This window comes from Sphaerodactylus townsendi, linkage group LG05 (genome assembly GCF_021028975.2).
Source record: "Sphaerodactylus townsendi isolate TG3544 linkage group LG05, MPM_Stown_v2.3, whole genome shotgun sequence".
In the NCBI taxonomy this organism is placed as follows: domain Eukaryota; kingdom Metazoa; phylum Chordata; class Lepidosauria; order Squamata; family Sphaerodactylidae; genus Sphaerodactylus; species Sphaerodactylus townsendi.
This window is the reverse complement of record NC_059429.1, coordinates 6283128-6309701: the sequence shown is the minus strand read 5'-3', so window position 1 is coordinate 6309701 and position 26574 is coordinate 6283128. Positions and strand designations below refer to the sequence as shown.

The window sequence follows — 26574 nt, the reverse complement described above, 5'->3', positions numbered from 1 at the left end:
CACCCCCCCCCCCCCCCACCCCCCCCCCCCCCCACCCCCCCCCCCCCCCACCCCCCCCCCCCCCCACCCCCCCCCCCCCCCACCCCCCCCCCCCCCCACCCCCCCCCCCCCCCACCCCCCCCCCCCCCCACCCCCCCCCCCCCCCACCCCCCCCCCCCCCCACCCCCCCCCCCCCCCACCCCCCCCCCCCCCCACCCCCCCCCCCCCCCACCCCCCCCCCCCCCCACCCCCCCCCCCCCCCACCCCCCCCCCCCCCCACCCCCCCCCCCCCCCACCCCCCCCCCCCCCCACCCCCCCCCCCCCCCACCCCCCCCCCCCCCCACCCCCCCCCCCCCCCACCCCCCCCCCCCCCCACCCCCCCCCCCCCCCACCCCCCCCCCCCCCCACCCCCCCCCCCCCCCACCCCCCCCCCCCCCCACCCCCCCCCCCCCCCACCCCCCCCCCCCCCCACCCCCCCCCCCCCCCACCCCCCCCCCCCCCCACCCCCCCCCCCCCCCACCCCCCCCCCCCCCCACCCCCCCCCCCCCCCACCCCCCCCCCCCCCCACCCCCCCCCCCCCCCACCCCCCCCCCCCCCCACCCCCCCCCCCCCCCACCCCCCCCCCCCCCCACCCCCCCCCCCCCCCACCCCCCCCCCCCCCCACCCCCCCCCCCCCCCACCCCCCCCCCCCCCCACCCCCCCCCCCCCCCACCCCCCCCCCCCCCCACCCCCCCCCCCCCCCACCCCCCCCCCCCCCCACCCCCCCCCCCCCCCACCCCCCCCCCCCCCCACCCCCCCCCCCCCCCACCCCCCCCCCCCCCCACCCCCCCCCCCCCCCACCCCCCCCCCCCCCCACCCCCCCCCCCCCCCACCCCCCCCCCCCCCCACCCCCCCCCCCCCCCACCCCCCCCCCCCCCCACCCCCCCCCCCCCCCACCCCCCCCCCCCCCCACCCCCCCCCCCCCCCACCCCCCCCCCCCCCCACCCCCCCCCCCCCCCACCCCCCCCCCCCCCCACCCCCCCCCCCCCCCACCCCCCCCCCCCCCCACCCCCCCCCCCCCCCACCCCCCCCCCCCCCCACCCCCCCCCCCCCCCACCCCCCCCCCCCCCCACCCCCCCCCCCCCCCACCCCCCCCCCCCCCCACCCCCCCCCCCCCCCACCCCCCCCCCCCCCCACCCCCCCCCCCCCCCACCCCCCCCCCCCCCCACCCCCCCCCCCCCCCACCCCCCCCCCCCCCCACCCCCCCCCCCCCCCACCCCCCCCCCCCCCCACCCCCCCCCCCCCCCACCCCCCCCCCCCCCCACCCCCCCCCCCCCCCACCCCCCCCCCCCCCCACCCCCCCCCCCCCCCACCCCCCCCCCCCCCCACCCCCCCCCCCCCCCACCCCCCCCCCCCCCCACCCCCCCCCCCCCCCACCCCCCCCCCCCCCCACCCCCCCCCCCCCCCACCCCCCCCCCCCCCCACCCCCCCCCCCCCCCACCCCCCCCCCCCCCCACCCCCCCCCCCCCCCACCCCCCCCCCCCCCCACCCCCCCCCCCCCCCACCCCCCCCCCCCCCCACCCCCCCCCCCCCCCACCCCCCCCCCCCCCCACCCCCCCCCCCCCCCACCCCCCCCCCCCCCCACCCCCCCCCCCCCCCACCCCCCCCCCCCCCCACCCCCCCCCCCCCCCACCCCCCCCCCCCCCCACCCCCCCCCCCCCCCACCCCCCCCCCCCCCCACCCCCCCCCCCCCCCACCCCCCCCCCCCCCCACCCCCCCCCCCCCCCACCCCCCCCCCCCCCCACCCCCCCCCCCCCCCACCCCCCCCCCCCCCCACCCCCCCCCCCCCCCACCCCCCCCCCCCCCCACCCCCCCCCCCCCCCACCCCCCCCCCCCCCCACCCCCCCCCCCCCCCACCCCCCCCCCCCCCCACCCCCCCCCCCCCCCACCCCCCCCCCCCCCCACCCCCCCCCCCCCCCACCCCCCCCCCCCCCCACCCCCCCCCCCCCCCACCCCCCCCCCCCCCCACCCCCCCCCCCCCCCACCCCCCCCCCCCCCCACCCCCCCCCCCCCCCACCCCCCCCCCCCCCCACCCCCCCCCCCCCCCACCCCCCCCCCCCCCCACCCCCCCCCCCCCCCACCCCCCCCCCCCCCCACCCCCCCCCCCCCCCACCCCCCCCCCCCCCCACCCCCCCCCCCCCCCACCCCCCCCCCCCCCCACCCCCCCCCCCCCCCACCCCCCCCCCCCCCCACCCCCCCCCCCCCCCACCCCCCCCCCCCCCCACCCCCCCCCCCCCCCACCCCCCCCCCCCCCCACCCCCCCCCCCCCCCACCCCCCCCCCCCCCCACCCCCCCCCCCCCCCACCCCCCCCCCCCCCCACCCCCCCCCCCCCCCACCCCCCCCCCCCCCCACCCCCCCCCCCCCCCACCCCCCCCCCCCCCCACCCCCCCCCCCCCCCACCCCCCCCCCCCCCCACCCCCCCCCCCCCCCACCCCCCCCCCCCCCCACCCCCCCCCCCCCCCACCCCCCCCCCCCCCCACCCCCCCCCCCCCCCACCCCCCCCCCCCCCCACCCCCCCCCCCCCCCACCCCCCCCCCCCCCCACCCCCCCCCCCCCCCACCCCCCCCCCCCCCCACCCCCCCCCCCCCCCACCCCCCCCCCCCCCCACCCCCCCCCCCCCCCACCCCCCCCCCCCCCCACCCCCCCCCCCCCCCACCCCCCCCCCCCCCCACCCCCCCCCCCCCCCACCCCCCCCCCCCCCCACCCCCCCCCCCCCCCACCCCCCCCCCCCCCCACCCCCCCCCCCCCCCACCCCCCCCCCCCCCCACCCCCCCCCCCCCCCACCCCCCCCCCCCCCCACCCCCCCCCCCCCCCACCCCCCCCCCCCCCCACCCCCCCCCCCCCCCACCCCCCCCCCCCCCCACCCCCCCCCCCCCCCACCCCCCCCCCCCCCCACCCCCCCCCCCCCCCACCCCCCCCCCCCCCCACCCCCCCCCCCCCCCACCCCCCCCCCCACCCACACCCCCCCAGAGAGAGAGAGAGAGAGAGAGAGAGAGAGAGAGAGAGAGAGAGAGAAGAGGCCTTAAAATTAAAAGGAGCGTGTTTTCAAAACACATGAAATAGAACATTCTGTTAATTTCCTCATGTCATTTCTTGTACGCTAGTGAGACAGCAAATAATTATAAAGCCATTTAAAAAACAACAACAACAACAACCACCTTGCACTAGTTGTTCCTGATGACCAATGAAAACATCAGCAGCTGTCAAGGACGTAGGTAAGGGGGTGGGGGGTTTCCTCCGGTTCAAACCCCACCCCCCCATTCATGTCCGAAGTGTCTTTTGGGTTTTTGGCTTGCAGGGGGCGCATTGTTTAGGCTAGCAGCACCAAACTTTCAGGGATTGTGTGGGGGACTCTCCTGATGATACTGCCCAGGTTTGGTTCGGTTTGGTCCAGGGGGTCCAAAGTTATGGACTCCCAAAGGAGTTTTGACCTGAACAAGGAGAGCGCATCACCCTCGCGCGCCCTCTAGCGGCCGAAAAGCCGCTCCGGAAGTCATTTGCGGTGGCACCCGGGTCCGGCGCCTGAATGGGTCCGGCCGGCTCCTGGGGGCGGCGGCGATTGGTTCCGCCTCGCCTGCCCCTGCGGGCAGAGTGGCCTCCCTCGGCGCCCTCCGCTCCCCCAGCCCGGCGGCGCTCGCCTTCAACACCGCCCTTCTGGAGGCGGCGGGGACTGGTAAAAAGGCAGGGCTGGGCCCGTGGCTGGGGAGTTGCGGTCCCGGCGGAGGCTCCCACCGTCTGGCACGGCGAGGTGAGCTGGCAGGGAGGGAGAAGCTGGCAGGTGATGGGGGAGGGAGGGGGAGGACTGGGACCCCTCCCCAGCTTTGGCTCCCAGGCTTTCTCTCCCCCCCCCCTCGCGACAGACAGACAGTAGCAGAGCAAGAGATTGAAGTCCTACCCCCCCCCCCACGGGGTACCCCCCCCCCCCAACGGTTCTCTGCATCCGACTTTGGGGTAATGCAGAGACAGACCCAGCTCCCTGGTCTCTTGGGGTCTCCGCTGTACCAAAGGAGCAGCAGTGGCGTAGGAGGCTAAGAGCAGGTGCATTCTAATCTGGAGGAACCGGGTTTGATTCCCCGCTCTGCCGCCTGAGCTGTGGAGGCTTATCTGGGGAATTCAGATTAGCCTGTGCACTCCCACACACGCCAGCTGGGGGACCTTGGGCTAGTCACAGCTTCTCGGAGCTCTCTCAGCCCCACCTGCCTCACAGGGTGTTTGTTGTGAGGGGGGAAGGGCAAGGAGATTGTCAGCCCCTTTGAGTCTCCTGCAAGAGAGAAAAAGGGGATATAAATCCAAACTCCTCCTCCTCCTCCTTCTTCTCCTTCTTCTCCTTCTTCTTCTTCTGGGGAGCCAGCGTGGTTAGCAGCAGGTAGACCCTTATATGGAGCACCGGATTTGCTTCCCCCCTCGTCCACACGAGTGGCAGACTCTTATCTGGGGAATCGGGGTTGTTTCCCCACTCCTACATTCCTGCTGGGTGACCTTGGGCTAGTCACAGTTCTCTCAGCCCCACCTACCTCACGAGGGGCCTGCTATGGGAAGAGGAAGGGAAAAGGAGTTTGTAAACTGCTCTGAGGCTCCTTACAGGAGAGAAAATGGGCATATAAATCCAAACCGTTCTCCTAGCTCTCCATCCAGTTGTTCACCCTGGCTGCGATCCACAGCTGGCGCAAGCAGCCTGCCTCTGCTTTAGCGCCTGAGGAGGTGGGAGGAGGTTCCTCGCCCAAGGTTGTTGGGTTTGGGTTTTCGTCCCTGCCAATAAATTCCACTGGGGCAAAGGGAAGCCAGGGGGCGGAGAATGCTTCGGTGCCTTGTTTTGAGGCAAAAATGATCCAGAAATACGGGATAGACTGGTAGGACAAGGCTGCACACTTTCTGGTAAACTTTCCCAAGAGCTGGAGCTTACGAATCCTATCTCTCGGAGCAGCACGTCCTTATGGGAACTTTCAGCGTCCTGAATTTTTTGATGAAAGATGTCTTTTCGGAAAGATCGGCGCAGGAGAGGTGCTTGCTTTGCTTCTTATTAGATGTTTGGATTTATCCAACCGCCCATAGGACTATAAAAATCCTTGTTCAAGAAGCTGATGCAAATTCTCAGCAGCTGTAGATAGTAGGCAATGCCATTTCTGAGTAGGCTACAGACTCTGCTTTTGCTTCTTCTGTTTTTTTTCTCTCAACAGAGCATGATCGGCCGGAATGAATCTTGCAGCTCTGAACAGATCCCAATGTCTTACATCGCGTGCCTGCTGTACATATTGGAAGGATTGACTGGCGTGCAGCACTTGGAAGATTATCTGAATTATGTAGCATACCTTTTGTGGCTGTTTGCGCCTCTCGTTGTGTCTTTTATCCTTCCTGGACTTATCCTCTTGCTCCTGTATGCTAGTGTTATCATCCTTCATATTTATAAGAGACGAACTGACCTAAAAGAGGCATATTCCAATGATTTCTGGGATGGCGCCAGGCAAATGTTGGCAACTCTATGGTATGGGCATGCCAAGATATGGAATGGTAAGTCCCCCTCTGCAGCGCTTCTTTTTATATGTGTGGATTATCTGTGTTTTTTTCTGGTTGAAATGCATTCAGGCTTGTAAGCCTATTGCAGTGATGGCGAACCTTCTTGAGACCGAGTGCCCAAACTACAACCCCCAAACCCACTTATTTATCGCAAAGTGCCAACACGACAATTTAACCTGAATTCTGAGGTTTTAGTTAAGAAAAAATGGTTGGCTCTGAGGCGTGCGTTACTTGGGAGTAAGCTTGGTGGTAGTTGATGGCTTTGCTTTGAAGCAACCATGCAACTCTTCGAACGGGTGAATCACGACCCTTGGAGGGTTTATTCAGAAGCAAGCCCCATTGCCAGCAACCGAGCTTACTCCCAGGTAAAGGATCACGCTTTAGTTCTTTGCATGAAAATCATTGGGTTTAACAGTGCTTAACAGGGTTACCTATACTGCTTCCCCAAAACTAGGTCTGAGTGAGGTTTAATGCTAATAATCGAGCCCAGCGGCCCAGGCCAGCCTAGATGTGGGGGGGGGGGAATTTCCCCCCCACATGATGAACTCTTTTTGTGTGTGCCCACAGAGAGGGCTCTGAGTGCCACCTCTGGTTCGCCATCACTGGCCTATTGCATACCATATGAACCCTTATTTCCAAATTCTACCCTATCCATTTTCCCCAGCTGTTTTGTCTTTTGATATTTTGTGGTCTTTTGTGTTCTTTCAAAATCACATTAGGGCTATGTACACATTGTAAACAAAGAGCAAACCGTACATCGAACTATATGCAGTGGTGGGATTCAAATGATGTAAAAACTGGTTGTTTACAAGCACCCTTTTAACAACTGGTTCTGCCAAAGTGGTGTGAACCTGCTGAATCCCACCACTGACTATATGAAGAATTTTTGGGGGTGGGGAGGGGATGCTGTGTCCACTGAGTGTACCTTGAATATTTTCTGTCTGTGCTGCCCTTTGTCATGTTGTTATGTTCACTTCCACAAAATGCTTTTATGATTAAACATGAAACAGCAAATGAAAAAGGTGCTTTTTGCAATCCTAACCAGAGTTGCACCCTTCTGAGACAATTGATTGCAATGGACTTTGAAGGGCACACTTCTGCTAGGGATTAGGCTGTGCACCCAAGTAGTATTTGTGATTTGGGTATTGCGTTTTTCTCAAAGGCTGACATCTGGGGGTAGATCAGTTCTATATCAGCTTGCAAGCAACCCGACCCCCTTCATTTCGATGCTTTTTAACAGTTCTTCAGAAGATCAGCAGAATCCAAGTGTTTTTCAGAACCAAAGTCTCCCAGTTCTTATTACCTGTCGTTCCTTTTAGTGTCACCTCTTCCCAGTCTGGAATGGAACTTTGGCTCATTCCGCACATGCAGAATAATGCACTTTCAAACTGCTTTCAGTGCTCTTTGAAGCTGTGCAGAATGGCAAAATCTACTTGCAAACAGTTGTGAAAGTGGTTTGAAAACGCATTATTTTGCATGTGCGGAAGGGGCCTTAGTCTAAAACAGTCTCCCTGGGTACTGTGTGGGTGGTTGATACAGCCGAGCTCTCTTTGGGCCTGTGTCAAAGAAGACTTTCCCAATTTTTTGCTGCTAACTCTCTGTATTCCACTAACTTGTGGGGTCTGTAATGTTTTGTGGAGTGTGATAGCAAAGAGAGATAGCAGGGGGAGAGAGAGAAGCCCCATCCCAGGAAGTTTTCACTCTAATTCTGTTTCATCTGCTACGAAGGCCTGTGCAAACGGGGAGTGGGGAAACTTTGTTTGTTTTTTTCCTATGGTAAGTGATGTTTCTGTTTTGATAGACGAGAGAGATTCTCACTTAAGAGGGCTCCTTTTGAATGTTCTCAGTCCTTGTAAGACTAGCAAGGCAACCAGCTCTTTACTGTCTTATTCAGCAAGCATCTTGCTAGAGGAGGCGCACACAATGCGCCGATGAAGGCTATGCATCAGTGGTTTCCTTCCTTGTTCCCAGCTGCCAGCTACCCAGGTGTTCCTGTGAAGTTTCCAGGAAAACCGTAGCTTCACAGATATCAGCTCTTGTCTGCTTTTCTTCTACTACAGACTGTCCCTTTTCCAGTCTGGTAGGTCTTACTTCTCTTCTTTTACTTGCTTGTACTGTACAGATATCTAAGGGCTGATTTGCACTTAACAATGTCCTTGTGACCCCAGCCTTACCTGCTGCCAGTCCTGTGAACAGATGGTCTCTGGAAGTTCTCCGCTTGGAACTTAATTCTTAGGCGCCCAGGGGTGTGATTTTACTTGGGACCACAGCATGTAAGGCGGAGGAGCAGCAGTGGCGTAGGAGGTTAAGAGCGTGTGTATCTAATTTGGAGGAACCGGGTTTGATTCCCAGCTCTGCCGCCTGAGCTGTGGAGGCTTATCTGGGGAATTCAGATTGGCCTGTACACTCCCACACACGCCAGCTGGGTGACCTTGGGCTAGTCACAGCTTCTCGGAGCTCTCTCAGCCCCACCTACCTCACAGGGTGTTTGTTGTGAGGGGGGAAGGGCAAGGAGATTGTCAGCCCCTTTAAGTCTCCTGCAGGAGAGAAAGGGGGGATATAAATCCAAACTCTTCTTCTTCTTAAATCTAAAACAGCCCTGAGTAGCTGCTGTTTGCCCCATTGGGAAAACTCATGTGGAGGTATCCGTGTCTGTAAGGGCGTGAGACTTCCTAAGGCTGTTCTGGGTCAAAAGAACAAAGTGGGAGGGGAAAACTGGACCCTCGGAGTGTTGCTTCCCCAGCTGAAACTGGGCCCACACGCTCCTTGGAGTTATGTTTCAAACACAAAGCTCTGATCCAGGGGTCTTCCAACTATGGCCCTCCAGATGTTCATAGACTACAATTCCCATGAGCCCTACCACTTAGCCTTGCTGGCAGGGGCTGATGGGAATTGTAGTCCATGAACATCTGGAGGGCCATAGTTTGAAGACCCCTGCTCTGATGTGACGCCTGAGCCAGAGGCCCCAAGAGGAATGTGAAGTCTTTGTCTTGTGTGGAAAGGCCTTGATGTGCCTTTGAATATGGCAAGATTTGATCTTGTCTATGTGATTGTTCATCTCTTGCATAAGTAATCTTGGGGAGGAGAATAAGCTTCTGAAATCATATGTTATGGCAAGAACTGACAAATTATATTCCCCGGTAATGTGTCTGAATCTCATTTGCATCTCTGAAGTCTTTGTATTGTGTGGATGTGCCTTTGAATATGGCAAGATCAAGGACATACAGTTACGCTCCACTGCAGTCTTGCTCGGCAATATTTATTTCTCCGTTTATGTGGACTGGTTTCCCATTTTATCCTTGCAACAACCTTTGCAAAGCAGATCACGTTGAATAACAGAGTCCAAAGACACACAGCGAACTTTATGGCCAAGTGAGGGACTGAACTCTTCTCCTTTTAGTCCAGGACTCCTAACTTGCTCTCCGATTCACCTTTCAAAGCCCTGCATTTAGAATGGTGTAAATCCGGGTAGGAATGCCCTGCCGAGGTTCCATTTCAGATGGATAGAGGCTAAACTCTGGATTTCTGTCTGCTGTTATGGAAAAACGAGCTGTGTTCCGCAAACAGATTATTTGGATCTTCCAGCCTGCATTTCTCAGTTGACTGGATTATAACCTGTTTGTATGTTTTCCTGGTTTCACATGTGATATCCTCCTACATCAGTGATGGCGGACCTTTTCGAGACCGAGTGCCCAAATTGCAAGCCAAAACCCACTTATTTATCGCAAAGTGCCAACACGGCAATTTAACCTGAATACTGAGGTTTTAGTTTAGAAAAAACAGTTGGCTCCAAGGCGTGCGTTACTCGGGAGTAAGCTTGGTGGTAGTTGGTGGCTTTGCTTTGAAGCAATTGTGCAACTCTTCCAACGGGTGAATCACGACCCTAGGAGGGTTTACTCAGAAGCAAGCCCCATTGCCAGCAACAGAGCTTACTCCCAGGTAAAGGATCGCGCTTTAGTTCTTCCCATGAAAATCAGTGGGATTTAACAGCGCTTAACAGGGTTACCTACACTGCTTCCCCAAAACTAGGTCTTAAGTTTAATGCTAATAATTGAGCCCAGGCCAGCCTAGATATGTTTGGGGGGGACACTCTGTTTGCGAGTGCTCACCGAGAGGGCTCTGAGTGCCTGGCACCCGTGCCATAGGTTCGCCACCACTGTCCTACATTGATAAAAGATCAATCTTCACGGGGAAAAAATGGCAAAAGGTGACATACATATGAAAAGGAAAAATGAGTCTTGACTTTTATCTTATTCTGAGTGATATAAAGCCATTCTTACCTATCATTATTCAAGTAATATAACCTGTTAAGATTAGTTTTCTCTTAAAGGTCAGAGTAGTAGATTGAATATCTGCTACACATTAATTATATTAACTACAAATCAGACAGTTGTCTTCTTCTCCAAAACATCTGCCGGTAACAGTGTACTGGATCTGTTTTTGACCCTTAGTACCATGTTTTAGTTGCCTTTCTTACTTCTCCAAAACATTCATTCATTCATTCATTCATTCATTCATTCATTCATTCATTCATTCATTCATTCATTCATTCATTCATTCATTCATTCATTCTTAGTTAGTTAGTTAGTTAGTTAGTTAGTTAGTTAGTTAGTTAGTTAGTTAGTTAGTTAGTTATTAGATTTTCGACCGCCCATCCCCGAACGGCTCTGGGCGGTGTATAGCAGGCCTGCAACAACAATACATAATAACATTAAACACAGCAAGCTAAAAACAACACTGTACACATAAAAACAAAGGTAATTTAAAACAATTTACAAATTTATAACCATAAAACACAGCAGCAGCAATAATATATGGCGCCCTTATTTAGACATATCAGTACAATGCCAGAAATATAATTTCCATTTCTTGTTGAACTCCTGTTTTGGATGTCTGTTTACGTCTTGTAAGCTGTGCATTTATAGCATATTCTCTCATCTTCTCTTCCTGCATTTCTCGGTTAGGACAAGTGACTCCTTTCCATCTGTAAGCCGATGCTGCTCTGGCGGCAGCTAATAAATATAAGAAGAGTTCTTGGCGTTTTCCTGCCAAATTCTTTGGTGGGATTCCCAATAGTATAATCTTTGTATTGTTGAAGGCTTTCACGGCCCGAATCGCAGTTGTAGATTTCGAAGGGCGGTATGGCCATGTTCTAGTGGGGAAGCCTGATCGTTTCGCCATTTTACTCCAGAGCTGGCATCTTCAGAGGATCTGCGTTGTTCGCGACGAGATGAATCACAAATCAGACAGTTGCCTTCAGAATCCTCTGAAGAGGCCAGCCACAGATGCAGGCGAAACGTCAGGAGAAAATGCTACTAGAACACGGCCATGCAGCCCAGAAACCACACGACACCCCAGTATAATCTTTGTGTTCGTTTGGAACTCGACTTTCAGCATTATTTTGGATTTCTGCATGTGTTCCTTTCCAGTATCTTTTCACTTTTGAAAAAGTTGCTTCCTCCTACATTGATGATCTGCAGAGGGGTCGGCTGCGAGCGCTGCAAAGAAAGCTCTGCTCACGACCTGAGTTCGATCCCGACGGAAGTCTGTTTCACGTGGCCAGCTTGAGGTTGGCTTAGCCTTCCATCCTTCTGAAGTCGGTCAAATAAGTCTTCACCTTGCTAGGGGTAAAGTGTAGATGACTGCAGTAATGTAGCACCCAGGGGGTGTGGTGGAGCGTTTTGCCCTGGGCGTGCGCCAGTGCAGGGGCGTGGTGTGGTGGGGGCGTTCTAGGGTGGGCGCATGACAGGGGCGCAGGGCGCATACGTGCCCTGGGCGCAGTTCCTCCTCGCTCTGCCCCTGGATCAGTGATGGCGAACCTTTTTGAGACCGTGTGCCCCAACTACAACCCAAAACCCACTTATTTATCGCCAAGTGCCAACACGGCAATTTAACCCGAATACTGAGGTTTTAGTTTAGAAAAAACGGTTGGCTCCGAGGTGTGCGTTACTCGGGAGTAAGCTTGGTGGTAGTCGGTGGCTCTGCTTTGAAGCCACCGTGCAACTCTTCCAACGGATGAATCACGACCCTAGGAGGGTTTACTCAGAAGCAAGCCCCATTGCCAGCAACCGAGCTTACTCCCAGGTAAAGGATTGCGCTTTAGTTCTTTGCATGGAAAATCAGTGGGGTTTAACAGCGCTTAATAGGGTTACCTTTAGGGTGAATTCTTAAGGCTTGCCCACAGAGAGGGCTCTGAGTGCCACCTCTACCACCCGTGCCATAGGTTCGCCACCACTGCCCTGGATGATTGGGGAAGGCAGTGGCAAACCACCCTGTAGTCTGCCTAGTAAAAATTGTGATGTGACATCACCCCACGGGTCAGCAACGACCAGCTACTTGCACAGGGGACTACTTTTACAGTTACCTTTGACATAATCAAAGCTACTCTAAGGAGTAGTGAGATGCAAATATTTGGAAGTCCTCGGGTAAATTTGTGTGTCTCTTTCGCTTGCTTGTCTGCCGCACCAGCATCAGGCAGGAGCTGCTGTTGTGCTGGCCAGCCCTCTAGCTGACCCCGTCTGCTCGCGGGCCTGGCAAATTCATTTTTGTGCCAGAGAAACGGTGGGGCAGAGAATGTTTCAGCTTCAACTGACCATTATTATTATTATTATTATTATTATTATTATTATTATTATTATTATTATTATTATTATTATTATTATTATTATTATTATTATTATTATTATTATTATTATTATTATTACCATTACCATTACCATTACCATTACCATTACCATTACCATTACTATTACTATTACTATTGGAGCAGCAGTGGCGTAGTGGCTAAGAGCAGCGGCTAAGAGCAGGTGCACTCTGATCTGGAGGAACCGGGTTTGATTCCCAGCTCTGCCGCTTGAGTTGTGGAGGCTTATCTGAGGAATTCAGATTAGCCTGTACACTCCCACACATGCCAGCTGGGTGACCTTGGGCTAGTCACAGCTTTTCAGAGCTCTCTCAGCCCCACCCACCTCACAGGGTGTTTGTTGTGAGGGGGGAAGGGCAAGGAGATTGTAAGCCCCTTTGAGTCTCCTGCAGGAGAAAAAGGGGGGATATAAATCCAAACTCCTCCTCCTCCTCCTCCTCCTCCTCCTCCTCCTCTTCTTCTTCTTCTTCTTTTTCTTCTTTTACTATTATTACTATTATTACTATTACTACTACTACTACTACTACTACTACTACTACTACTACTACTACTACTACTACTACCGTGTTTCCCCGAATATAAGACAGTGTCTTATATTAATTTTTGCTCCCAAAGATGCGCTATGTCTTATTTTCAGGGGATGTCTTATATTTCTGTGTTCTGTTCGTCAGGCATGCTTCCAAACAAAAACTTTGCTACGTCTTACTTTCGGGGGATGCCTTATATTTCACACTTCAGCAAAACCTCTACTATGTCTTATTTTTCGGGGATGTCTTATATTAGGGGAAACAGGGTATTACTATTATTTATTTGATTTGATAAACCGCCCTACCCCCGAAGGGCTCAGGGCAGTGTACAACAAAACAACAACAACCATAATAAAACAAATCGAATAACCCCAGTTAAAAATACAAAACCTTCAAACTGTAGCAGCAGCATCCTACAATAAATAGTTAATAATGAATAATAGGGGCGTCTGGCATCACACCCCAGTGGTCAAAACCTGGGAGTGGTCAAATTCTGGGAGGGGGCTGGCAGATGGTCACGTGCACAACCAGTGAACAGGGCAATAAGAGGGGCATACCAGTAAAAATAAAACACAATACAGGACAGAGCGGGTGTTAAAACAGGACATAAAACTGGACAAAGCACATAAGGTTGGTACAGAAGAGGTGATCAAGTTTCCATTAAGTCTTTGACTTGAGTACTTCTAATAAAAATTCAGCATTTTTTTCCAGTTATCCCGCCTTCGCTATTATTCAGCAGGTGAATAGCTTTTCTATGCTCCGAACAACTTTTTTTGTTCCCTAGAGCCGGGACAAGTAGGGAGAGTCTAGGTAACGCACATCTCGGGCAAGAAAACATAATATGCTCGAGGGTCTCAGCAGTATCCTGACAATATGCACGTTCTATCTAGAAGTGGAATATTCAACTGTCGGCCAGAGGTGGGATCCAGCAGGTTCTCACGGGTTCCTGAGAGTAGGTTACTAATTATTTGTGTGTGCCAAGAGGGGGTTACTAATTGGGGATTTTGCCACGTGATTTTTGCCTTCGTTACGCCCCTCCTCTCAGCAATAGCGCGCAGAACTTGAAGCAGTCTAGCAGGAGGTGCACCAGCGTGCGTGGCAGCCTGCGCCTGCGTGCATTCGTTTCTCGCCCAAGGACCGGCGCAGCGGCTGCGTCCTTGCCACAGCCCCGCCCAGGAATGCCCCGCCCCAGGAATGCCCGGCCACGCCCCTGTCGTGCCCCGCTTAGCCCCATTGGCGCTACGCCACAGTTTGAAACCCACCACCATGGGAACCTGTTACTAAAAATTTTGGATCCCACCACTGCTGTTGGCCCTTAAGAACGGCAGAGGGGAATGCGTTACATCTAGCTCGAGTGATGATCCATCTCTGCCTGGACTCTGACAGTTGGGATAGATATTTAGCTGTGAGGGTAATTTCAGGATAGATTCCAAAGTGCAAGGGAGAGCAAGATGAACTCAACCTCAACTGGTATTCCTGGTCCAGTAGCCTTCTTTTTTGGGATAGCCAAATTTCATTTGCAGATTGCATAAAAAAAGGTTTCTAAGGAGAGACCTAAAGAAGTTATTTTGGCCTCTATAAATTTCCACCATTCGGAGGATTGCAGTTCAGAGAGGGCTAAATAGGTGAGGCTTTTGACCTCAGTGTTGAAGCAATTTCCAGAATTTTAAAGTAATCATCCCTGCTCTGGTTTCCAACAAATGCTGTCCTGATTCGAGACACAGAACAGCATATGGAACACAGTGGGGTACCCCAAAAATCTTGTAAAGGAATTTGGATTGGACTCTCTCTACAGATTTATTCCAAGCTCCCATCCAAAGGGGAACTCCATAAAGGAGTTTGATGTATCACCTTTGCATTGAAGACTTTTAAAGCCGTGGGTAAGTTAAGTGATAGTTGCCATGCAGGTTTGAATTGGTGGGGACTTCCCTGCCGCGCGATCTTTTTTAAAAAATATACATATATATATTTGTTAATTTTTATTCATCTATAACAGGGGTAGGGCACCTGCGGCTCTCCAGATGTTCAGGAACTACCCCCCCCCCCCCACCCCCCCCCCCCCCCCCCCCCCCCCCCCCCCACCCCCCCCCCCCCCCCCCCCCCCCCCCCCCCACCCCCCCCCCCCCCCACCCCCCCCCCCCCCCACCCCCCCCCCCCCCCACCCCCCCCCCCCCCCACCCCCCCCCCCCCCCACCCCCCCCCCCCCCCACCCCCCCCCCCCCCCACCCCCCCCCCCCCCCACCCCCCCCCCCCCCCACCCCCCCCCCCCCCCACCCCCCCCCCCCCCCACCCCCCCCCCCCCCCACCCCCCCCCCCCCCCACCCCCCCCCCCCCCCACCCCCCCCCCCCCCCACCCCCCCCCCCCCCCACCCCCCCCCCCCCCCACCCCCCCCCCCCCCCACCCCCCCCCCCCCCCACCCCCCCCCCCCCCCACCCCCCCCCCCCCCCACCCCCCCCCCCCCCCACCCCCCCCCCCCCCCACCCCCCCCCCCCCCCACCCCCCCCCCCCCCCACCCCCCCCCCCCCCCACCCCCCCCCCCCCCCACCCCCCCCCCCCCCCACCCCCCCCCCCCCCCACCCCCCCCCCCCCCCACCCCCCCCCCCCCCCACCCCCCCCCCCCCCCACCCCCCCCCCCCCCCACCCCCCCCCCCCCCCACCCCCCCCCCCCCCCACCCCCCCCCCCCCCCACCCCCCCCCCCCCCCACCCCCCCCCCCCCCCACCCCCCCCCCCCCCCACCCCCCCCCCCCCCCACCCCCCCCCCCCCCCACCCCCCCCCCCCCCCACCCCCCCCCCCCCCCACCCCCCCCCCCCCCCACCCCCCCCCCCCCCCACCCCCCCCCCCCCCCACCCCCCCCCCCCCCCACCCCCCCCCCCCCCCACCCCCCCCCCCCCCCACCCCCCCCCCCCCCCACCCCCCCCCCCCCCCACCCCCCCCCCCCCCCACCCCCCCCCCCCCCCACCCCCCCCCCCCCCCACCCCCCCCCCCCCCCACCCCCCCCCCCCCCCACCCCCCCCCCCCCCCACCCCCCCCCCCCCCCACCCCCCCCCCCCCCCACCCCCCCCCCCCCCCACCCCCCCCCCCCCCCACCCCCCCCCCCCCCCACCCCCCCCCCCCCCCACCCCCCCCCCCCCCCACCCCCCCCCCCCCCCACCCCCCCCCCCCCCCACCCCCCCCCCCCCCCACCCCCCCCCCCCCCCACCCCCCCCCCCCCCCACCCCCCCCCCCCCCCACCCCCCCCCCCCCCCACCCCCCCCCCCCCCCACCCCCCCCCCCCCCCACCCCCCCCCCCCCCCACCCCCCCCCCCCCCCACCCCCCCCCCCCCCCACCCCCCCCCCCCCCCACCCCCCCCCCCCCCCACCCCCCCCCCCCCCCACCCCCCCCCCCCCCCACCCCCCCCCCCCCCCACCCCCCCCCCCCCCCACCCCCCCCCCCCCCCACCCCCCCCCCCCCCCACCCCCCCCCCCCCCCACCCCCCCCCCCCCCCACCCCCCCCCCCCCCCACCCCCCCCCCCCCCCACCCCCCCCCCCCCCCACCCCCCCCCCCCCCCACCCCCCCCCCCCCCCACCCCCCCCCCCCCCCACCCCCCCCCCCCCCCACCCCCCCCCCCCCCCACCCCCCCCCCCCCCCACCCCCCCCCCCCCCCACCCCCCCCCCCCCCCACCCCCCCCCCCCCCCACCCCCCCCCCCCCCCACCCCCCCCCCCCCCCACCCCCCCCCCCCCCCACCCCCCCCCCCCCCCACCCCCCCCCCCCCCCACCCCCCCCCCCCCCCACCCCCCCCCCCCCCCACCCCCCCCCCCCCCCACCCCCCCCCCCCCCCACCCCCCCCCCCCCCCACCCCCCCCCCCCCCCACCCCCCCCCCCCCCCACCCCCCCCCCCCCCCACCCCCCCCCCCCCCCACCCCCCCCCCCCCCCACCCCCCCCCCCCCCCACCCCCCCCCCCCCCCACCCCCCCCCCCCCCCACCCCCCCCCCCCCCCACCCCCCCCCCCCCCCACCCCCCCCCCCCCCCACCCCCCCCCCCCCCCACCCCCCCCCCCCCCCACCCCCCCCCCCCCCCACCCCCCCCCCCCCCCACCCCCCCCCCCCCCCACCCCCCCCCCCCCCCACCCCCCCCCCCCCCCACCCCCCCCCCCCCCCACCCCCCCCCCCCCCCACCCCCCCCCCCCCCCACCCCCCCCCCCCCCCACCCCCCCCCCCCCCCACCCCCCCCCCCCCCCACCCCCCCCCCCCCCCACCCCCCCCCCCCCCCACCCCCCCCCCCCCCCACCCCCCCCCCCCCCCACCCCCCCCCCCCCCCACCCCCCCCCCCCCCCACCCCCCCCCCCCCCCACCCCCCCCCCCCCCCACCCCCCCCCCCCCCCACCCCCCCCCCCCCCCACCCCCCCCCCCCCCCACCCCCCCCCCCCCCCACCCCCCCCCCCCCCCACCCCCCCCCCCCCCCACCCCCCCCCCCCCCCACCCCCCCCCCCCCCCACCCCCCCCCCCCCCCACCCCCCCCCCCCCCCACCCCCCCCCCCCCCCACCCCCCCCCCCCCCCACCCCCCCCCCCCCCCACCCCCCCCCCCCCCCACCCCCCCCCCCCCCCACCCCCCCCCCCCCCCACCCCCCCCCCCCCCCACCCCCCCCCCCCCCCACCCCCCCCCCCCCCCACCCCCCCCCCCCCCCACCCCCCCCCCCCCCCACCCCCCCCCCCCCCCACCCCCCCCCCCCCCCACCCCCCCCCCCCCCCACCCCCCCCCCCCCCCACCCCCCCCCCCCCCCACCCCCCCCCCCCCCCACCCCCCCCCCCCCCCACCCCCCCCCCCCCCCACCCCCCCCCCCCCCCACCCCCCCCCCCCCCCACCCCCCCCCCCCCCCACCCCCCCCCCCCCCCACCCCCCCCCCCCCCCACCCCCCCCCCCCCCCACCCCCCCCCCCCCCCACCCCCCCCCCCCCCCACCCCCCCCCCCCCCCACCCCCCCCCCCCCCCACCCCCCCCCCCCCCCACCCCCCCCCCCCCCCACCCCCCCCCCCCCCCACCCCCCCCCCCCCCCACCCCCCCCCCCCCCCACCCCCCCCCCCCCCCACCCCCCCCCCCCCCCACCCCCCCCCCCCCCCACCCCCCCCCCCCCCCACCCCCCCCCCCCCCCACCCCCCCCCCCCCCCACCCCCCCCCCCCCCCACCCCCCCCCCCCCCCACCCCCCCCCCCCCCCACCCCCCCCCCCCCCCACCCCCCCCCCCCCCCACCCCCCCCCCCCCCCACCCCCCCCCCCCCCCACCCCCCCCCCCCCCCACCCCCCCCCCCCCCCACCCCCCCCCCCCCCCACCCCCCCCCCCCCCCACCCCCCCCCCCCCCCACCCCCCCCCCCCCCCACCCCCCCCCCCCCCCACCCCCCCCCCCCCCCACCCCCCCCCCCCCCCACCCCCCCCCCCCCCCACCCCCCCCCCCCCCCACCCCCCCCCCCCCCCACCCCCCCCCCCCCCCACCCCCCCCCCCCCCCACCCCCCCCCCCCCCCACCCCCCCCCCCCCCCACCCCCCCCCCCCCCCACCCCCCCCCCCCCCCACCCCCCCCCCCCCCCACCCCCCCCCCCCCCCACCCCCCCCCCCCCCCACCCCCCCCCCCCCCCACCCCCCCCCCCCCCCACCCCCCCCCCCCCCCACCCCCCCCCCCCCCCACCCCCCCCCCCCCCCACCCCCCCCCCCCCCCACCCCCCCCCCCCCCCACCCCCCCCCCCCCCCACCCCCCCCCCCCCCCACCCCCCCCCCCCCCCACCCCCCCCCCCCCCCACCCCCCCCCCCCCCCACCCCCCCCCCCCCCCACCCCCCCCCCCCCCCACCCCCCCCCCCCCCCACCCCCCCCCCCCCCCACCCCCCCCCCCCCCCACCCCCCCCCCCCCCCACCCCCCCCCCCCCCCACCCCCCCCCCCCCCCACCCCCCCCCCCCCCCACCCCCCCCCCCCCCCACCCCCCCCCCCCCCCACCCCCCCCCCCCCCCACCCCCCCCCCCCCCCACCCCCCCCCCCCCCCACCCCCCCCCCCCCCCACCCCCCCCCCCCCCCACCCCCCCCCCCCCCCACCCCCCCCCCCCCCCACCCCCCCCCCCCCCCACCCCCCCCCCCCCCCACCCCCCCCCCCCCCCACCCCCCCCCCCCCCCACCCCCCCCCCCCCCCACCCCCCCCCCCCCCCACCCCCCCCCCCCCCCACCCCCCCCCCCCCCCACCCCCCCCCCCCCCCACCCCCCCCCCCCCCCACCCCCCCCCCCCCCCACCCCCCCCCCCCCCCACCCCCCCCCCCCCCCACCCCCCCCCCCCCCCACCCCCCCCCCCCCCCACCCCCCCCCCCCCCCACCCCCCCCCCCCCCCACCCCCCCCCCCCCCCACCCCCCCCCCCCCCCACCCCCCCCCCCCCCCACCCCCCCCCCCCCCCACCCCCCCCCCCCCCCACCCCCCCCCCCCCCCACCCCCCCCCCCCCCCACCCCCCCCCCCCCCCACCCCCCCCCCCCCCCACCCCCCCCCCCCCCCACCCCCCCCCCCCCCCACCCCCCCCCCCCCCCACCCCCCCCCCCCCCCACCCCCCCCCCCCCCCACCCCCCCCCCCCCCCACCCCCCCCCCCCCCCACCCCCCCCCCCCCCCACCCCCCCCCCCCCCCACCCCCCCCCCCCCCCACCCCCCCCCCCCCCCACCCCCCCCCCCCCCCACCCCCCCCCCCCCCCACCCCCCCCCCCCCCCACCCCCCCCCCCCCCCACCCCCCCCCCCCCCCACCCCCCCCCCCCCCCACCCCCCCCCCCCCCCACCCCCCCCCCCCCCCACCCCCCCCCCCCCCCACCCCCCCCCCCCCCCACCCCCCCCCCCCCCCACCCCCCCCCCCCCCCACCCCCCCCCCCCCCCACCCCCCCCCCCCCCCACCCCCCCCCCCCCCCACCCCCCCCCCCCCCCACCCCCCCCCCCCCCCACCCCCCCCCCCCCCCACCCCCCCCCCCCCCCACCCCCCCCCCCCCCCACCCCCCCCCCCCCCCACCCCCCCCCCCCCCCACCCCCCCCCCCCCCCACCCCCCCCCCCCCCCACCCCCCCCCCCCCCCACCCCCCCCCCCCCCCACCCCCCCCCCCCCCCACCCCCCCCCCCCCCCACCCCCCCCCCCCCCCACCCCCCCCCCCCCCCACCCCCCCCCCCCCCCACCCCCCCCCCCCCCCACCCCCCCCCCCCCCCACCCCCCCCCCCCCCCACCCCCCCCCCCCCCCACCCCCCCCCCCCCCCACCCCCCCCCCCCCCCACCCCCCCCCCCCCCCACCCCCCCCCCCCCCCACCCCCCCCCCCCCCCACCCCCCCCCCCCCCCACCCCCCCCCCCCCCCACCCCCCCCCCCCCCCACCCCCCCCCCCCCCCACCCCCCCCCCCCCCCACCCCCCCCCCCCCCCACCCCCCCCCCCCCCCACCCCCCCCCCCCCCCACCCCCCCCCCCCCCCACCCCCCCCCCCCCCCACCCCCCCCCCCCCCCACCCCCCCCCCCCCCCACCCCCCCCCCCCCCCACCCCCCCCCCCCCCCACCCCCCCCCCCCCCCACCCCCCCCCCCCCCCACCCCCCCCCCCCCCCACCCCCCCCCCCCCCCACCCCCCCCCCCCCCCACCCCCCCCCCCCCCCACCCCCCCCCCCCCCCACCCCCCCCCCCCCCCACCCCCCCCCCCCCCCACCCCCCCCCCCCCCCACCCCCCCCCCCCCCCACCCCCCCCCCCCCCCACCCCCCCCCCCCCCCACCCCCCCCCCCCCCCACCCCCCCCCCCCCCCACCCCCCCCCCCCCCCACCCCCCCCCCCCCCCACCCCCCCCCCCCCCCACCCCCCCCCCCCCCCACCCCCCCCCCCCCCCACCCCCCCCCCCCCCCACCCCCCCCCCCCCCCACCCCCCCCCCCCCCCACCCCCCCCCCCCCCCACCCCCCCCCCCCCCCACCCCCCCCCCCCCCCACCCCCCCCCCCCCCCACCCCCCCCCCCCCCCACCCCCCCCCCCCCCCACCCCCCCCCCCCCCCACCCCCCCCCCCCCCCACCCCCCCCCCCCCCCACCCCCCCCCCCCCCCACCCCCCCCCCCCCCCACCCCCCCCCCCCCCCACCCCCCCCCCCCCCCACCCCCCCCCCCCCCCACCCCCCCCCCCCCCCACCCCCCCCCCCCCCCACCCCCCCCCCCCCCCACCCCCCCCCCCCCCCACCCCCCCCCCCCCCCACCCCCCCCCCCCCCCACCCCCCCCCCCCCCCACCCCCCCCCCCCCCCACCCCCCCCCCCCCCCACCCCCCCCCCCCCCCACCCCCCCCCCCCCCCACCCCCCCCCCCCCCCACCCCCCCCCCCCCCCACCCCCCCCCCCCCCCACCCCCCCCCCCCCCCACCCCCCCCCCCCCCCACCCCCCCCCCCCCCCACCCCCCCCCCCCCCCACCCCCCCCCCCCCCCACCCCCCCCCCCCCCCACCCCCCCCCCCCCCCACCCCCCCCCCCCCCCACCCCCCCCCCCCCCCACCCCCCCCCCCCCCCACCCCCCCCCCCCCCCACCCCCCCCCCCCCCCACCCCCCCCCCCCCCCACCCCCCCCCCCCCCCACCCCCCCCCCCCCCCACCCCCCCCCCCCCCCACCCCCCCCCCCCCCCACCCCCCCCCCCCCCCACCCCCCCCCCCCCCCACCCCCCCCCCCCCCCACCCCCCCCCCCCCCCACCCCCCCCCCCCCCCACCCCCCCCCCCCCCCACCCCCCCCCCCCCCCACCCCCCCCCCCCCCCACCCCCCCCCCCCCCCACCCCCCCCCCCCCCCACCCCCCCCCCCCCCCACCCCCCCCCCCCCCCACCCCCCCCCCCCCCCACCCCCCCCCCCCCCCACCCCCCCCCCCCCCCACCCCCCCCCCCCCCCACCCCCCCCCCCCCCCACCCCCCCCCCCCCCCACCCCCCCCCCCCCCCACCCCCCCCCCCCCCCACCCCCCCCCCCCCCCACCCCCCCCCCCCCCCACCCCCCCCCCCCCCCACCCCCCCCCCCCCCCACCCCCCCCCCCCCCCACCCCCCCCCCCCCCCACCCCCCCCCCCCCCCACCCCCCCCCCCCCCCACCCCCCCCCCCCCCCACCCCCCCCCCCCCCCACCCCCCCCCCCCCCCACCCCCCCCCCCCCCCACCCCCCCCCCCCCCCACCCCCCCCCCCCCCCACCCCCCCCCCCCCCCACCCCCCCCCCCCCCCACCCCCCCCCCCCCCCACCCCCCCCCCCCCCCACCCCCCCCCCCCCCCACCCCCCCCCCCCCCCACCCCCCCCCCCCCCCACCCCCCCCCCCCCCCACCCCCCCCCCCCCCCACCCCCCCCCCCCCCCACCCCCCCCCCCCCCCACCCCCCCCCCCCCCCACCCCCCCCCCCCCCCACCCCCCCCCCCCCCCACCCCCCCCCCCCCCCACCCCCCCCCCCCCCCACCCCCCCCCCCCCCCACCCCCCCCCCCCCCCACCCCCCCCCCCCCCCACCCCCCCCCCCCCCCACCCCCCCCCCCCCCCACCCCCCCCCCCCCCCACCCCCCCCCCCCCCCACCCCCCCCCCCCCCCACCCCCCCCCCCCCCCACCCCCCCCCCCCCCCACCCCCCCCCCCCCCCACCCCCCCCCCCCCCCACCCCCCCCCCCCCCCACCCCCCCCCCCCCCCACCCCCCCCCCCCCCCACCCCCCCCCCCCCCCACCCCCCCCCCCCCCCACCCCCCCCCCCCCCCACCCCCCCCCCCCCCCACCCCCCCCCCCCCCCACCCCCCCCCCCCCCCACCCCCCCCCCCCCCCACCCCCCCCCCCCCCCACCCCCCCCCCCCCCCACCCCCCCCCCCCCCCACCCCCCCCCCCCCCCACCCCCCCCCCCCCCCACCCCCCCCCCCCCCCACCCCCCCCCCCCCCCACCCCCCCCCCCCCCCACCCCCCCCCCCCCCCACCCCCCCCCCCCCCCACCCCCCCCCCCCCCCACCCCCCCCCCCCCCCACCCCCCCCCCCCCCCACCCCCCCCCCCCCCCACCCCCCCCCCCCCCCACCCCCCCCCCCCCCCACCCCCCCCCCCCCCCACCCCCCCCCCCCCCCACCCCCCCCCCCCCCCACCCCCCCCCCCCCCCACCCCCCCCCCCCCCCACCCCCCCCCCCCCCCACCCCCCCCCCCCCCCACCCCCCCCCCCCCCCACCCCCCCCCCCCCCCACCCCCCCCCCCCCCCACCCCCCCCCCCCCCCACCCCCCCCCCCCCCCACCCCCCCCCCCCCCCACCCCCCCCCCCCCCCACCCCCCCCCCCCCCCACCCCCCCCCCCCCCCACCCCCCCCCCCCCCCACCCCCCCCCCCCCCCACCCCCCCCCCCCCCCACCCCCCCCCCCCCCCACCCCCCCCCCCCCCCACCCCCCCCCCCCCCCACCCCCCCCCCCCCCCACCCCCCCCCCCCCCCACCCCCCCCCCCCCCCACCCCCCCCCCCCCCCACCCCCCCCCCCCCCCACCCCCCCCCCCCCCCACCCCCCCCCCCCCCCACCCCCCCCCCCCCCCACCCCCCCCCCCCCCCACCCCCCCCCCCCCCCACCCCCCCCCCCCCCCACCCCCCCCCCCCCCCACCCCCCCCCCCCCCCACCCCCCCCCCCCCCCACCCCCCCCCCCCCCCACCCCCCCCCCCCCCCACCCCCCCCCCCCCCCACCCCCCCCCCCCCCCACCCCCCCCCCCCCCCACCCCCCCCCCCCCCCACCCCCCCCCCCCCCCACCCCCCCCCCCCCCCACCCCCCCCCCCCCCCACCCCCCCCCCCCCCCACCCCCCCCCCCCCCCACCCCCCCCCCCCCCCACCCCCCCCCCCCCCCACCCCCCCCCCCCCCCACCCCCCCCCCCCCCCACCCCCCCCCCCCCCCACCCCCCCCCCCCCCCACCCCCCCCCCCCCCCACCCCCCCCCCCCCCCACCCCCCCCCCCCCCCACCCCCCCCCCCCCCCACCCCCCCCCCCCCCCACCCCCCCCCCCCCCCACCCCCCCCCCCCCCCACCCCCCCCCCCCCCCACCCCCCCCCCCCCCCACCCCCCCCCCCCCCCACCCCCCCCCCCCCCCACCCCCCCCCCCCCCCACCCCCCCCCCCCCCCACCCCCCCCCCCCCCCACCCCCCCCCCCCCCCACCCCCCCCCCCCCCCACCCCCCCCCCCCCCCACCCCCCCCCCCCCCCACCCCCCCCCCCCCCCACCCCCCCCCCCCCCCACCCCCCCCCCCCCCCACCCCCCCCCCCCCCCACCCCCCCCCCCCCCCACCCCCCCCCCCCCCCACCCCCCCCCCCCCCCACCCCCCCCCCCCCCCACCCCCCCCCCCCCCCACCCCCCCCCCCCCCCACCCCCCCCCCCCCCCACCCCCCCCCCCCCCCACCCCCCCCCCCCCCCACCCCCCCCCCCCCCCACCCCCCCCCCCCCCCACCCCCCCCCCCCCCCACCCCCCCCCCCCCCCACCCCCCCCCCCCCCCACCCCCCCCCCCCCCCACCCCCCCCCCCCCCCACCCCCCCCCCCCCCCACCCCCCCCCCCCCCCACCCCCCCCCCCCCCCACCCCCCCCCCCCCCCACCCCCCCCCCCCCCCACCCCCCCCCCCCCCCACCCCCCCCCCCCCCCACCCCCCCCCCCCCCCACCCCCCCCCCCCCCCACCCCCCCCCCCCCCCACCCCCCCCCCCCCCCACCCCCCCCCCCCCCCACCCCCCCCCCCCCCCACCCCCCCCCCCCCCCACCCCCCCCCCCCCCCACCCCCCCCCCCCCCCACCCCCCCCCCCCCCCACCCCCCCCCCCCCCCACCCCCCCCCCCCCCCACCCCCCCCCCCCCCCACCCCCCCCCCCCCCCACCCCCCCCCCCCCCCACCCCCCCCCCCCCCCACCCCCCCCCCCCCCCACCCCCCCCCCCCCCCACCCCCCCCCCCCCCCACCCCCCCCCCCCCCCACCCCCCCCCCCCCCCACCCCCCCCCCCCCCCACCCCCCCCCCCCCCCACCCCCCCCCCCCCCCACCCCCCCCCCCCCCCACCCCCCCCCCCCCCCACCCCCCCCCCCCCCCACCCCCCCCCCCCCCCACCCCCCCCCCCCCCCACCCCCCCCCCCCCCCACCCCCCCCCCCCCCCACCCCCCCCCCCCCCCACCCCCCCCCCCCCCCACCCCCCCCCCCCCCCACCCCCCCCCCCCCCCACCCCCCCCCCCCCCCACCCCCCCCCCCCCCCACCCCCCCCCCCCCCCACCCCCCCCCCCCCCCACCCCCCCCCCCCCCCACCCCCCCCCCCCCCCACCCCCCCCCCCCCCCACCCCCCCCCCCCCCCACCCCCCCCCCCCCCCACCCCCCCCCCCCCCCACCCCCCCCCCCCCCCACCCCCCCCCCCCCCCACCCCCCCCCCCCCCCACCCCCCCCCCCCCCCACCCCCCCCCCCCCCCACCCCCCCCCCCCCCCACCCCCCCCCCCCCCCACCCCCCCCCCCCCCCACCCCCCCCCCCCCCCACCCCCCCCCCCCCCCACCCCCCCCCCCCCCCACCCCCCCCCCCCCCCACCCCCCCCCCCCCCCACCCCCCCCCCCCCCCACCCCCCCCCCCCCCCACCCCCCCCCCCCCCCACCCCCCCCCCCCCCCACCCCCCCCCCCCCCCACCCCCCCCCCCCCCCACCCCCCCCCCCCCCCACCCCCCCCCCCCCCCACCCCCCCCCCCCCCCACCCCCCCCCCCCCCCACCCCCCCCCCCCCCCACCCCCCCCCCCCCCCACCCCCCCCCCCCCCCACCCCCCCCCCCCCCCACCCCCCCCCCCCCCCACCCCCCCCCCCCCCCACCCCCCCCCCCCCCCACCCCCCCCCCCCCCCACCCCCCCCCCCCCCCACCCCCCCCCCCCCCCACCCCCCCCCCCCCCCACCCCCCCCCCCCCCCACCCCCCCCCCCCCCCACCCCCCCCCCCCCCCACCCCCCCCCCCCCCCACCCCCCCCCCCCCCCACCCCCCCCCCCCCCCACCCCCCCCCCCCCCCACCCCCCCCCCCCCCCACCCCCCCCCCCCCCCACCCCCCCCCCCCCCCACCCCCCCCCCCCCCCACCCCCCCCCCCCCCCACCCCCCCCCCCCCCCACCCCCCCCCCCCCCCACCCCCCCCCCCCCCCACCCCCCCCCCCCCCCACCCCCCCCCCCCCCCACCCCCCCCCCCCCCCACCCCCCCCCCCCCCCACCCCCCCCCCCCCCCACCCCCCCCCCCCCCCACCCCCCCCCCCCCCCACCCCCCCCCCCCCCCACCCCCCCCCCCCCCCACCCCCCCCCCCCCCCACCCCCCCCCCCCCCCACCCCCCCCCCCCCCCACCCCCCCCCCCCCCCACCCCCCCCCCCCCCCACCCCCCCCCCCCCCCACCCCCCCCCCCCCCCACCCCCCCCCCCCCCCACCCCCCCCCCCCCCCACCCCCCCCCCCCCCCACCCCCCCCCCCCCCCACCCCCCCCCCCCCCCACCCCCCCCCCCCCCCACCCCCCCCCCCCCCCACCCCCCCCCCCCCCCACCCCCCCCCCCCCCCACCCCCCCCCCCCCCCACCCCCCCCCCCCCCCACCCCCCCCCCCCCCCACCCCCCCCCCCCCCCACCCCCCCCCCCCCCCACCCCCCCCCCCCCCCACCCCCCCCCCCCCCCACCCCCCCCCCCCCCCACCCCCCCCCCCCCCCACCCCCCCCCCCCCCCACCCCCCCCCCCCCCCACCCCCCCCCCCCCCCACCCCCCCCCCCCCCCACCCCCCCCCCCCCCCACCCCCCCCCCCCCCCACCCCCCCCCCCCCCCACCCCCCCCCCCCCCCACCCCCCCCCCCCCCCACCCCCCCCCCCCCCCACCCCCCCCCCCCCCCACCCCCCCCCCCCCCCACCCCCCCCCCCCCCCACCCCCCCCCCCCCC

General features: G+C 73.1%; 2 protein-coding genes across 6 annotated transcripts in view; one reads left to right on the top strand and one right to left on the bottom strand.

Moving 5' to 3' along the window:
• ATCAY (ATCAY kinesin light chain interacting caytaxin) overlaps positions 1-26574 on the bottom strand; it is a 602799-nt gene that overhangs the window by 394446 nt on the left and 181779 nt on the right. The window lies entirely within an intron of this gene.
• Positions 3566-26574, top strand: part of LOC125433845 (transmembrane protein 68-like) — a 31486-nt gene continuing 8477 nt past the window's right edge. The window contains exons 1-2 of the mRNA XM_048498749.1: positions 3566-3767; positions 5197-5527. Coding sequence (XP_048354706.1) covers positions 5200-5527 — 328 coding nt within the window. The 5' untranslated portion in view covers positions 3566-3767; positions 5197-5199. The remainder of the gene's footprint in view (positions 3768-5196; positions 5528-26574) is intronic.